The sequence below is a fragment of the Theobroma cacao genome, chromosome 1 (genome assembly GCF_000208745.1).
Source record: "Theobroma cacao cultivar B97-61/B2 chromosome 1, Criollo_cocoa_genome_V2, whole genome shotgun sequence".
Classification (NCBI taxonomy): Eukaryota; Viridiplantae; Streptophyta; class Magnoliopsida; order Malvales; family Malvaceae; genus Theobroma; species Theobroma cacao.
In genome coordinates this window covers 16,854,879-16,869,368 of record NC_030850.1, presented here as the reverse complement: position 1 = coordinate 16,869,368, position 14,490 = coordinate 16,854,879, and the positions used below count along the sequence as shown (strand labels likewise).

Below are 14,490 nucleotides of genomic sequence, written 5' to 3'. Positions count from 1 at the left end.
TAATTAAGACAACATATGTACCTTGTCTAAATTAAGACAACTCTTGTCTTAATTAAGACAATATGTAAAGTTACCAATTTGAATATTAATTTAATAAATTAAAAATACATGCATTCTAACTTAAACAAGTTGAATTTTATGAAGCTAAATGGAGAATTTATTTGGACGTAGATATTCCAAGCTCCAATAAACTTAAAATTACTTTTAATCATATTAAGATTATTCAAGTTTATTAACCATGAAATCACTCCACCATATATTCATGGTTGCACTCTTGGATTAATTACAATTGCAAGAAATGATCCAATATTCAATATTCAATACTCGTTGTCCAAATTGCAAACCTTATGTTGTGAATCCTTATAACCATCCATTGACAAAATGTATATCGCTTTACCCATTTTGTCAATTTTTTCCCTTAGTCTTAGATTTCATCTAATTAGTGATCCAATACTCTAAATTTAATTTTTTAAGTATCAAGATGTGATGAGTAGCTAATTCATCAATCCACTAGGCCTAGATTAATCGCCAATTTTTTGAAAATTACTTGAAGTAATGTTAATGCTATGAACTTCACTTTTTGGATATATGTTTCTAGATGGTCACTTTAGTTATAATCCCAATTTATGGAGTTTATATTAATGCTATAAGATGATCATGCCCACGATATATCAAGGATTATAAGGAGATAAAATATGAGTCTACTATCCATCAAGATTTGATTCTACCACAAGCGAATACATAAGTGTGAGATCAAGTTTAAGTAACGATTAAACTTAAACTCGATTCTCACGTTATTCTAGTTCAAATTATAGTGTTATTACTTGAAATCAATTACTTCGATGATTTAAGATTCATCATTCCCTTTTAAGTGAATCTGAACATTACAATCTTAACATAATAAATTGATCAGCTTTGTTATATGACTATGAACAATTTTGAATTCAATTAAAATACGTGTCTCCTATGTATGACTCTTATACAAATGTATTTTAATATCACAATAGAATCATGGTACTTTTATAACTAGAAAATAAATATTTACTTAAAACAAACTCTTTGTCTTATTATCAAAATTATACTTTCATTACAAATAAAATAAATTAAATTAAATATAATAATATACTTACTTTTCAAGGCACTATGTTCCTAAATTCCTAACATTCTCAACCTTAGGCTTGTCATCCACCATCTTTGTTTGTGCACATGAATCCGTTACCGTTTTGTGTTCCATTAACTACTACATCTTTAAATGAACGTTGCTAAGGAAAATTTTCTATTACTCAACCATGAGTTATATCACGTTTCCGTTGTTCCCTTTCCAATGCCTTCTTCACTGTAATTCAATGACTAAAAATAATCATCTCATTACCTTGATGGATTGCCACTTGCTGCTCCCTAGCAAACATATAACATGTAAAGCAAAAAACCTACCTATTTTTCTAACAGATCTTGGGACAAATACATCAACCTAACATCAACTGATCAAATATCGATTTGATATTAGCCCATGAGACTACTAGAATCTCAACAAAGACAAAGTATAAAGACCTCTTCCATTGTGCCAACTCAGATTGGCCACGATACCTTGTGCCTTAAAACCTTTGTTGACTGTTACCCATGACAACTGCTACTCCTCCATGCCTACTTGAAAAAAGCTTATAACTCTCTCTCATTTTTTTATGAACAATTAAGTTATCTACTTATTTGGATATTTAATTGTAAATATTTTAATATTTTAAGTATTTTTTAATCTATGCTTAAGACAACCCTTGAAAGGCTGAGAAACAAGTCTATCTGGCCTTATTTTGACATGCAAAGGCGTTACATCTTTGTTTTAAAGATAAAGATAATGGGGATTCAAAACTTGAAAATCTTGCTAGCGACATATTTCCTTAGCCTGGATTCCAATTGACAAACTTGTAAAAGTCAAGTGATTGATTAAATTCTTAGTAAAATATTACTGTCATTGGTATTATCAACTTATTTATTTTCTTCTCATGTTTGTTTTAAACATTTTAAGTAGGTTGACTTTTTGTTTATCATTCAATTAAAAGTTCCTTCCTTTCAAGCTTAATAAAATGACCCATTTGGTTGCTGCAACCTTAAAAAAAGGTACGGAGTTACCAAGTCGATTTGAATTTTGTAGAGGGTTCTTTTGGTTAAGGAGAGAGGAGGTGTTGTAATGAGTGAATCGAGATGTGCTAGATGCAATAAAGAGGAAGACTGGGGCAGTCCTTGAAGAATTACAGAAGATGGTGGGTCTCATGGAAGATGTCTTCATCTTTGGTTGTCACATTAAATGCCTTAACGCTTGCATGGTTAACGCAAAAGAATACGTTATGACAAAGGTTGACAAACCTAACATAGAGGCCACGATAAAAGAGCTTGATGCAAGGAAGATTAGACAACCTCTTAAATTTTGAGAATGATAAATCCTCCTACCTTTTGAATTTCAAACTTAACTAGTTTTTCTTTGTTCTTTTTTTTTATATATATTGTAAACTTGTTCTCCAAAGTGAACATTTACTTTGCTTGCTTCATGGTTTTATTGAGTTGCTTGGTTCCGTATTTCATTCTTCGCAAACATATGAATGTTTCACAAGTATTGCTGTGTGCAACCAAAAGGGATTCTCAACTTCATATTAGGGAGAATAATCCTCAACCTAATAGGAAGAAGAATGACATATTACTTGAGCGTTTAAAGCTGCGGCCTTTTTGTGAATAGCAAACTATGGCCAAGAAGTGAGCGATAAAGCTTGCGGCCAATAACATAAAGCTAGATTATGAGCGTTAAAGCTTACGGCTAAAATATGAATCATATGGTGAAAGTTTCAAGGATAAAACTTTTGACCAAGTGAAACAATAATATTACAGCCAAAATAACAGCAATAAAGCTTATGGCTGAAAATGAATTTTCTTTGAATGAATTTACTTTAACATATCACAAGGCAGCCGGAATGAAAGTGATAAAGCTATGACTGATAATGCATTCAAAGTAAAAGAAATACAAGGCAATTGGCAAAAGCTGATTCTAAAAAATCATTCATAAAAAAAAGATAGATAGTGGATAGTATTGTCATACGTGATACTTCTTAATGTATTGAAAATTGATTAGTCTTGTAATAGCATTGGTCTTTAGATTCACTAATGTGCAATATCCATTCTCGTTCACCTCATGAACAATGTATGGTCTTTTCCACTTTAGACTAAACTTAGCCACTGATGTTCCTCTGAAAGGCTCTTTCTTATGAAAAGTGGTTTGAGAGTCTCTCATTCTTCATCTAAGTTGAGTTCTTCCAACTCATTACCTTGCAACTTTGGTTGTTTTTAAAGCTGTTCTACTACAAGCAATTTTTCAAGTTCCCTTTTTATTTCTTCTACCTGAAGGTAAGACGATGGTATATCAAGTGGTTCATGTGATATGAGGTTAAGAGAAGAAGCTTCCCTAGATCGCGTACCCCATCATAAACAGTAAACCATCTTTTCGTCTTCACGAGCATAGGAGCTTATTCTAGTAGAGTTTTCCCTCTTTATCATAGACAGTAAACCATCTTTTTGTCTTCACAAGCATATGAGCTTATTCTAGTAAAGTTTTCCTTCTTTCTTTGAGAGCATCTTTTCTTTCCTCTTCACTTCTTTTTTTTTAGTATGTTTTCTTTCTCTTTTTGGGTGTATTCTTCCCATCATGGAAGTGGAACACTTATAGGCCTAGCTATGACAGTTTCACCTTCCTTTGCTAGTTCCTCAAAGAAATAAGCTTCAGTGTAACTTACCTCATGGCGTTCAAATGGTGCATTGGTTACTAAAATGAAGATTTCCTTCCCTTTCCAGTAACCTTTGATACATTGGTGGCACGAGGAGAGAATGATATAGTGAGTGTGAAGAAACTTCCTTCCTATGAGGAGGTGATAAGCCGCATTAGTTTCAATAACATAAAAGCAAGTCTGGTCTTGAATAAGTCTCATCTTGAAATTCATCATGACCTATCCTAGAGTTTTAATTTCCTTGTTATCGAAGGAAATGATAGGCATAAAATGACGCAAACTCCTTAAGTCTATATTCATAGCCTTTAGAGTAGACAATGGCATGAGGTTTATCAAGGAACCGTCATCGATGAACGTCCTTCGCATTAGGTATCCGTTGACATTGCTCTCCATATAAAGTGGCTTATTGTGATAAGGATGTGGTGTGCACATGTCTACTTCTGTGAATACTATGGCGTTATCATATCCACTTGTCATTTTCTTCATAAGTTGTCCCACCAAGCTGTATTCCTCATGCTACAAACTAGTTATCTATACTAACATTGTGGCTACCGTCTTCCTTGATTCCTCTGAAAAGCCAAGTTTATCAAAGAACTATCTGTAACTAGGTGTTTTCATGAGTGAGTTAGCAGTAGAAGAGGTAACCATAGCAGCTGCGCATGTATCATCTTCTTGACTGGAAGGTGGACTAAGCTCTTCTTGAATACTGATCACTGCACTAACAAATTTTCAGGCATATTGATTCGTAGGGAGTGAATTATTTTGAATTCGGTTGTTTCCAATTAGGACTCTCCTGCTTGTGTCCTTCTATGAAATATCTTATGCATGTTTTTGCATTCAGCAAATGGATGACCCACTACACGATGATAATCGCAATAACGTGGGTTGGACTTCTCTTCGACTGTTGGGGGTCTCAATAAGTAAAGTAAATTTATTTGCCCATCTTTAATCCATTCTTGAATAAGTGCCCTTACTTTGTCAAGAGTAGCTAAAAATGGAAGAGGTGCAGCAATCTCTTCATCTTGTCTTCTCTTAAAGTTATCACTCCTTGGCCTCAGGTTTTCTCGAGGTCCTCTTTTTTCCCTACCTCATCCTTAGATTGCGTTCACAGTCAAAGTGTTCCTCCTATTGAAACGATTAGCTCATTTTTGCCTAAAGATCGTATTATTGGTCCGTCGTGCAGCTTCAACTAAAGTGGCAAAAGTAGGAAGAAAAGTAGGAAGAGGTAAGTTTCCAAATGCACCCTATATTCATCAAATATACCTTAGATGCATACTTTGACCAACTCCTTCTCATCATGAGAATCTTGTATATCCAATACACGTTCTTTGAATCGCTAGATGTATTCCATAAGACCTCTCTTACTTTTTAATGTTCTCTCCCCAAGTCAATAAGGGTCACTTTATCTTGGGTAGAAAAGAACTTTTCTTCGAACATCTTACACATTTGATTTCAAAAATCAACTGAGCCAAGAGTGAGATTTACGTACCAAGTGTAAGCTTTATTAGTAAGGGTCTTAGAGAACTCCTCTAATTTTAAATTGTCGTCTAAGCCTGCGACTCTCAAAGTTTCTACAAACTTCATGACATATTCTCGAGCATCACCGATCTTGCCATTGAATTGTTTAAATTTTGGGCTGGTGCAATCCGTGAGGTATGGCTTAGCGGCTACTTTAGCAGAATAGGGTAGTTTCAGGTCAAACTTTGAGAAATTAAGACTCTTATTCTTCTGATCGAGTAGTTTCTCCAATTCTTCCTTTGTGACAAAACTTTGAGCGCTAGTGGCAGGAGTTACCATGATGGGATTGCCTACAATAGAAGGATGAGTAGTATTGAGGAGTGGGTTGGTACTGTTCTCTCCATTTCCTCCGTTTTCGTTATTATTGACCACATTAGCTGCATTTTTTGCTGGCATAGGTGGAGGTTGAGAGGTTATGGTAGTTGAAGATGCAAATTGGTTGATGGTCTTCACTATCCACTTGTTGTTTTCTTCTAAAACTTGCATCCTTTCTTGGGAGGCTTGGAGCATTTTCATGAGCTCTTGGACATAAGTAGCAACAGGTATTTCTTGGTTGTCGAGTGAACTCTCCATATCTTTTAGCAAAAAATTTTTGGTAACTTTTTCACTTACTGCAATCACTCTTCCCTAGTGGAGTTGCCAAAATGTAGAGGGTTCTTTTGGTTAGGAGAAAGGATGTGTTGCAATAGTTGTTCCATGCTTGTTCTTGGGTGTTTTTGTGCTTGTAACGCTTCTTGGGCGCTTCTATGCTTGGAACACCCATGGGTGCTTCTGCACTTGAAACGCCCCTAGGTGCTTCCACGCTTAGAACGCCCCTAGGCGCTTCTGTGCTCGGAACACCTCTAGGCGCTTCTGCGCTTAGAACACCCCTGGGTGCTTTCGCGCTTGGAACACCCTTGGGCACTTCCGCGCTTGGAACATCCCTAGGCTTTTCTACGCTTGGAACACCTTGATGTAATTTTCCTTGGAACACCTCTAGGCACTTTTGCGCTTAGAACACCCTAGGCGCTTCTACGTTTAGAACACCCCTAAGTGCTTCTGCGCTCAAAACACCCCTAGGCTCTTGTACGCTTGGAACACCCTAATGTAGTTTTCCTATAAACAGTACTTCAAAAATAATAGTTAACCAGAATTGAGCATCTACAAATTTAATATTATTTTTTGAATTAACCAAATCAGATAAAAATCGATTTAATCATCTAAGTCAAAAATAAATTAATACAACAACAAAAAGCAAAAATCCACGAATTTGATCAAATTCAAGAAATTATTGACTTGACCAATTTAAATCGAATTGATCACCGGTTAATAAAAAGGAACTTGTGTAGGCGATGCCCAATTGATTTCAAGTCTATGTCCTTAACCACTCGAACATATCAACCTTTGCCACAGTAGAGGTAAACATTCCCTTCAGGTACCCAAGAAGCGTAATTTGCCTGATGTGATTTGCTTTAGCATATTAGGTTATAACTGCAGCTTATTTCCCACTCCAGAAGATAGCAAGACAAAAAGCTGTGGTCAAGTACGAATACTGTACTTGTGGTTTTTATTGGGGTCACTATGGTTTAGCTCAGCTCCTCGGCCAGATTATTTTCCCCTTAGGTCTCCCTTGCCGATTATAATCATCATTGGGTATCCAACTTGACATTCTTTGGTCTTTTGACTTGTTGGCCTTGGCCTACATATGAACAAAGTACAAACTTAGAAGGGAAACAAAAGAAAGAAAAGTGAAAGAGAATATAATGAAGGCACCAACATCTTCCACTCTTACGAAAAAGGAGAGGTTTCACCATCTATGTATATGTTATGCATGGCATTGCTGCATTATTCAGGTTCCCTAAAAACAGTCAAATTATTGACTTTGGGCTTCTTCAAAGTAGAAAGCAGCTTTCCTTTATCAAGAAGATACATTTTTGGAGTGAGAATTAATTTGCAAGCAAAGCTGGAACAATAAACAGAGAGCACCACAAAGTATCATTGTAGTGATGCGGGTCCGGCAAGCATCCTTTGCGTCGTATCTACCAAATGTAAATCAATTGAATTGAACAGCTGCCATTTTGCTTTTAACGCTTCAACATATGAATGCATTCAAGTCTCTAAAGTCCACAGAGATGGCCCTAATATTTTACTAATTTATTCACTCGGCAGAAGACTTATAAAAAGATATGAAATCCTTTCATGTAAAGTTTGAAAGTTGCTAGCTAGTTTTATTATTTTATTCTTTTTTGTATTTGAAAACTTGTCATATTATTCATTTAGGCCTTCATGGGGATGTGCGTTCATGAGTACAAGCAACTATTTTCTTAAACTGAAATAGAAAATAGATTGGTTGTGTTCCAAAATGGCATAATCTTCTCAATTTTTAATTGACAGAAATTTTTTAAGCATATTACTTAAAAATATTTTTAAATTATTAAAAAAATTCAAAAAAATTCTTATTTTATATTTTTATTATGAATCAAATATCTCATAACCGATATAGATAATTATTTAGTTAAAATATCTCTTATTTTTTTATGTCATATGATGTTAAGATAACATGCTAACATGTAATGTGACGTGTCGTTGTAGCTTGATATTGTGATCATATGATTTTTTTCACTTTTCATGTCAGCATGTATAATGAGTGTGAAATGATAAGTGATATTTTAATTAATATCAATTAGTCAACTATTAGTGATAAGAATCTATTTACCTCAAAATAAGAATACAAGAACTTAATTGAATTGAACGTAATAGATAAATAAAAACTTATTTAAATTTTTATAGAATAGTTTAGAAGTTTTCAGAATTATGCTTTTTTATTATTATTATTATATTCCTTGTGAAGACCAACCTAACCTATAGAACTATATTCAAGCTGCATGTTTCTTTGGATACAACCACTAGAACAAACAAATGTTCTGATCTGAATTATCCATACCTGGTTGTTTATATTTTTGAACCGCTTGCAGCTATTCATCTGAGGCAAGGAATATGTTTCCCAAGAACCAAAATTTCTGCCCCAGGCTTAAACCTAACAGCTAAAACCTCTTTAAGAGACTATCACCAAGGCAGGTGGCTTTTTGAAATTTTCTATGCCCGAAACGCAATATACAGAAGCTAAGGGCAGACACAGAAATACGCCAGTAGGAAAAAGATAAAGTAGGAGTTGGTTAACTGACATCATTTTCATGGTCTCGACTTTTAAGTTAAACTTTTAACGACTTTGGTCCACTGGGAGAGAGAGAAAGCGGAGGTGCCATTTTCGTGCTTGCACTTTGAGACCCCTTTCAACTACTGCTACTGTAGCAGTGATGGTGGTAGTAGTGGCGTTAGAGTTGTCTATATGATAGCAAACAATCATCACCAACCTAGAACCATAACAATGAATGCCATCCTTGCCACCCCTTAATCATCACCTGTCTCTTTAATCCCACTCATTACTTGCCACTCCTCTTTACTCAAGAACTCTCTCTCTTAATCTTATTACAATCCCACCAATGTGGCACATGTACTTTCTCTTAATCCCCTTCCATTAGCGTTTCGTTGAGGGACTCCACTCTGTTTTTATTCAGAATTTCTCTTCATTTCTTTGAATAGATATTCCTTCTGTTTTTGTGAGAAGAGAGGCTACAGCTGGATTCTATGGCCCTGACATGCTTCTGGGTCAGCTTGACTCTGTTCTGCGGCTTTTGGGTGGTTGTTTTCTGTGATCAAGATGGTATGTGTAATTTGCTTTACACCTTTTGGCTAGTCTGCATTACTAGATTTTATTGTCTGGAAGCTCTTTTGCTGCTCATGTACAGTCAAAGTGAATTTGATCCAATTTTCTTGTCTTGCTAGATTTCCACTTTTTTGCTTTTTGCTGCTAACTTTGATCATTTGTATACACCTGAGAAAATTGACAAGAAATAACAATTTCTTTTTTCTTTTTGCTTGAAACAACAGAATTTGAAGTTAAGGTTCTGTTTCTTGTGCTTAAATTTCAGAAAAGAATGGAAAAATGCAGTTCATGTATGCCTATTTAGCTTCATCTAGCTTACGTCTTTCTACAATTTGTGAAATTTGCAATTCAAGTTCTTTTTGTTTTGAAAGCTCTGATCATCAAATCACTATAGAACAGCATGGTCTAACAAAATGTCTAAAACAGAATGTTGAGGCTTTGAATTTGTGGAATTTATGTCTTAATTTACGTTCGAGCTTCTATGAGACAGGTTTCTTGAGCTTATCTTGTGGTGGAGCTAGGAGTTATATTGATTCATCTAAGATAACATGGGTCCCAGATAATACCTTCATAAGCACAGGCAACACTACTACCGTTGAGTATGTTGAGGGTACTTCCTCATCCAGTGTTCCACTTCGATTTTTCCCAGAATCTCAAGGTCGCAATTGCTATAAGTTACCAGTAAAGAATATATCGTCCGTGGTTCTTGTGAGAGCCCAATTTGTGTATAAGAACTATGATGGACGTTGGAAACCTCCAGCTTTCTCCGTTTCTCTTGGGACAGCTGTCACTAGTACAGTGAACCTCACCAATAAAGATCCATGGAATGAAGAGTTCATATGGCCGGTGAGTAAGGACACACCCCCATTTTGCCTCAATGCTATTCCAATGGGTGGATCTCCTGTTATTTCCTCACTTGAAGTTCGGCCACTTCCTCAAGGCGCTTACCAAGGTGGCATGGAAGATTTCCCAAATAAAGCACTTCGTAAGTGTTATCGGATTAATAGTGGTTACACCAATGGATCGCTGAGGTAAGAATATTTAACGACCCTTCTCCATATGTGGCTTCTGTGCTCTGTCAGGATGTTTGTGATTAACTTCAGTTAAAACAGGTATCCTGTAGATCCATTTGACCGCATTTGGGATGCTGATCAAAGTTACACACCCTTTCATGTCTCATCTGGGTTTGACATTCTTCTTAGCTTCAATTTGTCGAGTCAAAAGGAGAGCCCTCCTTTGGATGTATTGCAGACTGCTAGAGTTCTGGCACGAGGGGAAGTGTTATATTATAACTTACCTCTCCAAACATTGGGAGACTACTACATTGTCCTGTATTTTGCTGGCATTCTTCCTGTGTCTGTTTCTTTTGATATGTTAATTAATGGGGATGTTCAGCAGTCAGATTTCACGGTAAGTACCTCAGAAGCCAGTACTCTATATTTTACAAAGAAGGGAATCACAAGTCTGGATATTGCACTTAGGAGCATCAGATTCTACCCTCAAATTAATGCATTTGAGGTTTATGAAATTATCAATATTCCACCCGAGGCTTCCTCAACTACAGGTGGCATTTTCTTGCATAAATCTGATGAGTTTTTCTTTCTGACTAAACCTGACTCCATTATGCATGATTTCCAGTTTCAGCACTTCAAGTTATTGAGCAGTCTACTGGTTTTGATCTTGGGTGGCAAGATGATCCATGCTTCCCAACTCCATGGGATCATATTGAATGCGAAGGAAGTGTAGTGACATCATTGTATGTGCATAATAAATAGTAGCTTTGGGATTTCTATCCTACCTTACAGACCTACTCATATGGACTTATCATTTTCTCTTAGGGACCTTTCAGACATCAACTTGAGGTCAATTAGTCCAACATTTGGTGACTTGCTGGATCTTAAAATACTGTAATGTCTTTAACTGTGGATTCTTTGTACTATTAATATTATGGCATCCTTAAGTAAGCACTTCCTTGTGCTTATAATGTTCATGTGATGTTTCAGGAATTTTCATAACACGTCACTTTCAGGAGCAATACAAAATCTGGGTAGCCTGCAGCATCTTGAGAAATTGTAATGTCTCTCAAAGTTTTCACCTGTTATTAGTATCTCATATAGCATGTCTAATACCACTTAACTAAATTTTCAGGAATCTAAGTTTCAACGAGCTAACATCCTTTGGTTCTGATTTAGATAACTTGGTTAACCTTCAAGTTCTGTAAGTTGTAATCTTCTTTCTTTGTCTTGATTGAGATATACACTCAAAGAATGTTTTCTTATGTAGTCACACAATAATTTTTTCACTCTATATGAAAGTAATATGATAAAATATGATTGTACTAATTCTGCATGATTATTACTTTTTTCTACATGGAGGGACTTGCATAATAACAGTTTACAGGGAATAGTTCCAGACAGCTTGGGAGAGTTAGAGAATCTACATCTACTGTAAGTGACTTCTATAAATATTGTATCATTTGGTGAAGAACCAGATATGCAGTTTCTTTGTCATAGCCACCCTGTGTTTCACTGGATGAAAAACTGTTTTCTGCGTTCTTCAGGAATCTGGAAAACAATAAACTGCAAGGTACCCTCCCCCTATCTTTGAACAGAGAAAGTCTGGAAGTTAGGTATGGCACTGATATTCTTGTTTTTTTCAAGCTATTTATTCATGTGCCCTGATAGATCAACTTTTGTGCAGAACATCAGGAAATTTGTGCCTTTCTTTCTCCACAATGGCATGCAATGATGTCTCATCAGATCCTTCAATTGAGACACCACAAGTTACTATTGTTACCAATAGGAAGCACACTCGACGTAGTCATTTACTAATTATACTTGGTGCAACTGGTGGAGCCTTATTTGCTCTACTCCTCACTTCTCTTTTATTATTATTGTACATAAAGAAAAGGAAAACCGAAGCCACATATACTACAAGTATGTAATAGTTATTCACATCGTTGTTACCATGAAAACTGAAAACATGATTCTTATATGCACATTATTCTCATATTCAGGTCCAGCGATTGATATGCGAAACTGGAACGCAGCTAGAATTTTTTCCTACAAAGAAATAAAGGCAGCTACAAATAACTTTAAGGAAGTCATAGGTCGCGGTAGCTTTGGATCTGTTTACCTTGGAAAGCTATCAGATGGCAAACTGGTAGCCGTAAAAGTGCGGTTTGATAGAACTCAATTGGGTGCTGATTCTTTTATCAATGAGGTTTATCATCTAAACTTCTCTACAATTTCCTTGTCTAACCAAAAGGAAGTGTGAGCTCAGTAATTTTATGAGTATTCCATTGATGAACTTAACTGAAGACCCTATAGAACAGTCATATAGACCATGGATTATCTTTAAGTGTGCATCAGTCTGGCTCATTTTTTCTTGATCCAGTAAGATCTGTCATTCTGCATTGTGTGCATGTACCGTCTATTAAATCTAAAGTATGCAGTTTGATTCTTTAGTTTATGCATGTTGTTCTGCTTTCTTGTTAGATCTAATCTTCTTGTTGATACTGTAAATGTTACCTTGTCGTCCATACCTTGGACTGCCTGCAGGTTCATCTCTTGTCACAAATTCGTCATCAAAATCTTGTTTGCTTGGAAGGATTTTGTCATGAATCAAAGCAGCAGATACTAGTGTACGAGTATCTACCGGGTGGATCACTGGCTGATCACCTGTATGGTATGTTCTGCTTGACTAAAAGATGTAACATTTTCCTCTTTTTCTTCTAATTTTTGTTACATATCTTTAAATCTGCTCCTTTCATCTGACAAAATGCCTGGTTCTTTCTTGATGTTTGTTTCAGGTCCAAATAGTCAAAAAGTTTCGTTAAGCTGGGTTCGCAGACTGAAAATAGCTGTTGATGCTGCAAAAGGTATGTCTAGTATTCTGTTTCTAGCCTTCATATAAAGTTACTAAGGAGGGACAGGAGCTGTGCAGATGAAAAAACCATGATGTCTCAGGCCCTCTAGCAATGGGAAAGATCCATTTTCTACGGTTTGAACTTTTTGTACCAGATGAACTAGGCTAGATATCATAACTTTTTCTTTCTTCAGACATAAAGATCCTTTCATACAGTGATGAGATTCATCTGGAATTCTGGATGAAAGATTTAGCCAATTTCTCTGTATAGGATTATAACATTCTATTGCACGGGCAGTTAGCATTGTCTTCTTGTTTGCCACAATGGTATAGTTGCTTTCTTCGTGTGTGTGTGAGTGTGCGGTGGTGGTGGGGATAACAAAACGGTATAGTTATACACTTATTAGCACAAACACCGGGAGGTCGAAACTTTGGGCATAATTACTGCTATTCCAATATTCTAGACCTCCATCATTAGCCTTGTTTTTTTCTCTTGAAGGGCTGGACTATTTGCATAATGGGAGTGATCCAAGAATCATACACCGTGATATCAAGTGCAGTAACATCCTTTTGGACGGTCAGATGAATGCCAAGGTCTGTGATTTTGGCCTCTCTAAGCAAGTAACCCAGGCAGATGCAACTCATGTGACCACTGTTGTCAAGGGCACTGCTGGCTATCTAGATCCTGAGTAAGTCTTAGTTAAGTTTATGCAAATGATAATTGATTCCTCTACAGCACCAACTCAGGAATAGATGTCTTTATCATTGACTGATTTTATCTGCAGGTATTATTCCACTCAACAGCTGACTGAGAAAAGTGATGTCTACAGTTTTGGGGTTGTCCTTTTAGAGCTCATATGTGGAAGAGAACCACTGACTCACTCTGGAACCCCAGATTCCTTCAATTTAGTGCTATGGGTAACCTAATTTTTCTTTTTCTTTAACAAGTTCTTCACTGTACATTGTCATTCAAATCCTGCACATTTTCAAGTTTGATTGCTGGAGCATCATGGTTTTAATAAGGCAAATCAGTGTAAGCATGTTAACTGAAAAATGCTTACAATTAAGGGTCAAGGTCTTGTGCATATTTTTAAACTCCTATACATTTGTTTATACATGCATAATTCTGAAACCTGTATCTTAACACCTAGCACTAAACAACGGGGTTCATATTGATTTAATGGCAGGCGAAGCCCTACTTGCAGGCAGGTGCATTTGAGATAGTGGAAGACAGCTTAAAGGGAAGCTTTGATGTGGAAAGCATGAGAAAAGCAGCCTTAATAGCCGTAAGGTCTGTAGAAAGAGATGCATCCCGGAGACCAACTATTGCAGAGGTATTGGCAGAGCTGAAAGAAGCCTATAGTATTCAGCTCTCGTACCTTGCAGCTTTGGGACACTCAGGTTAAGCTAGCAAATGCAAGATTAAAACAATGTTTATATTTATATTAAAACTTTGAAAACTTTTCCCGCAGAGAGCTGGTTTTTGGGGAGGTGAGGTATAAAGCCTTCTGCGGAAAATGAAGAGTAAGTTATGGAGCACAAGGTTATTTCGGAGTGTGTCTATTAAGAGTGTATGTGTATCTATTCTGTCAATGCCAAGCAATAATAATTTCTCTTTATTTCGAGCAATTT

At 36.2% G+C, this 14,490-nt stretch overlaps 1 protein-coding gene across 2 annotated transcripts; it reads left to right on the top strand.

Annotated features, from left to right (window-relative positions):
- LOC18612782 (probable LRR receptor-like serine/threonine-protein kinase At5g48740) lies at positions 8,606-14,477 on the top strand. 2 transcript variants are annotated; one of them, XM_018113966.1, is made up of 17 exons: positions 8,606-8,778; positions 8,868-8,988; positions 9,482-10,022; positions 10,104-10,555; positions 10,630-10,747; positions 10,830-10,898; positions 10,995-11,063; positions 11,140-11,208; positions 11,367-11,438; positions 11,552-11,620; positions 11,692-11,927; positions 12,008-12,213; positions 12,552-12,678; positions 12,803-12,871; positions 13,358-13,547; positions 13,644-13,776; positions 14,046-14,477. In XM_018113966.1, exons 2-17 carry the CDS (start codon positions 8,913-8,915, stop codon positions 14,262-14,264), a joined length of 2,715 nt encoding a protein of 904 aa, XP_017969455.1. In that variant the 5' UTR covers positions 8,606-8,778; positions 8,868-8,912; the 3' UTR covers positions 14,265-14,477. The 2 variants fall into 2 exon arrangements, with proteins under 2 accessions (XP_017969455.1, XP_017969454.1); XM_018113965.1 differs by having other exon boundaries at positions 8,606-8,988.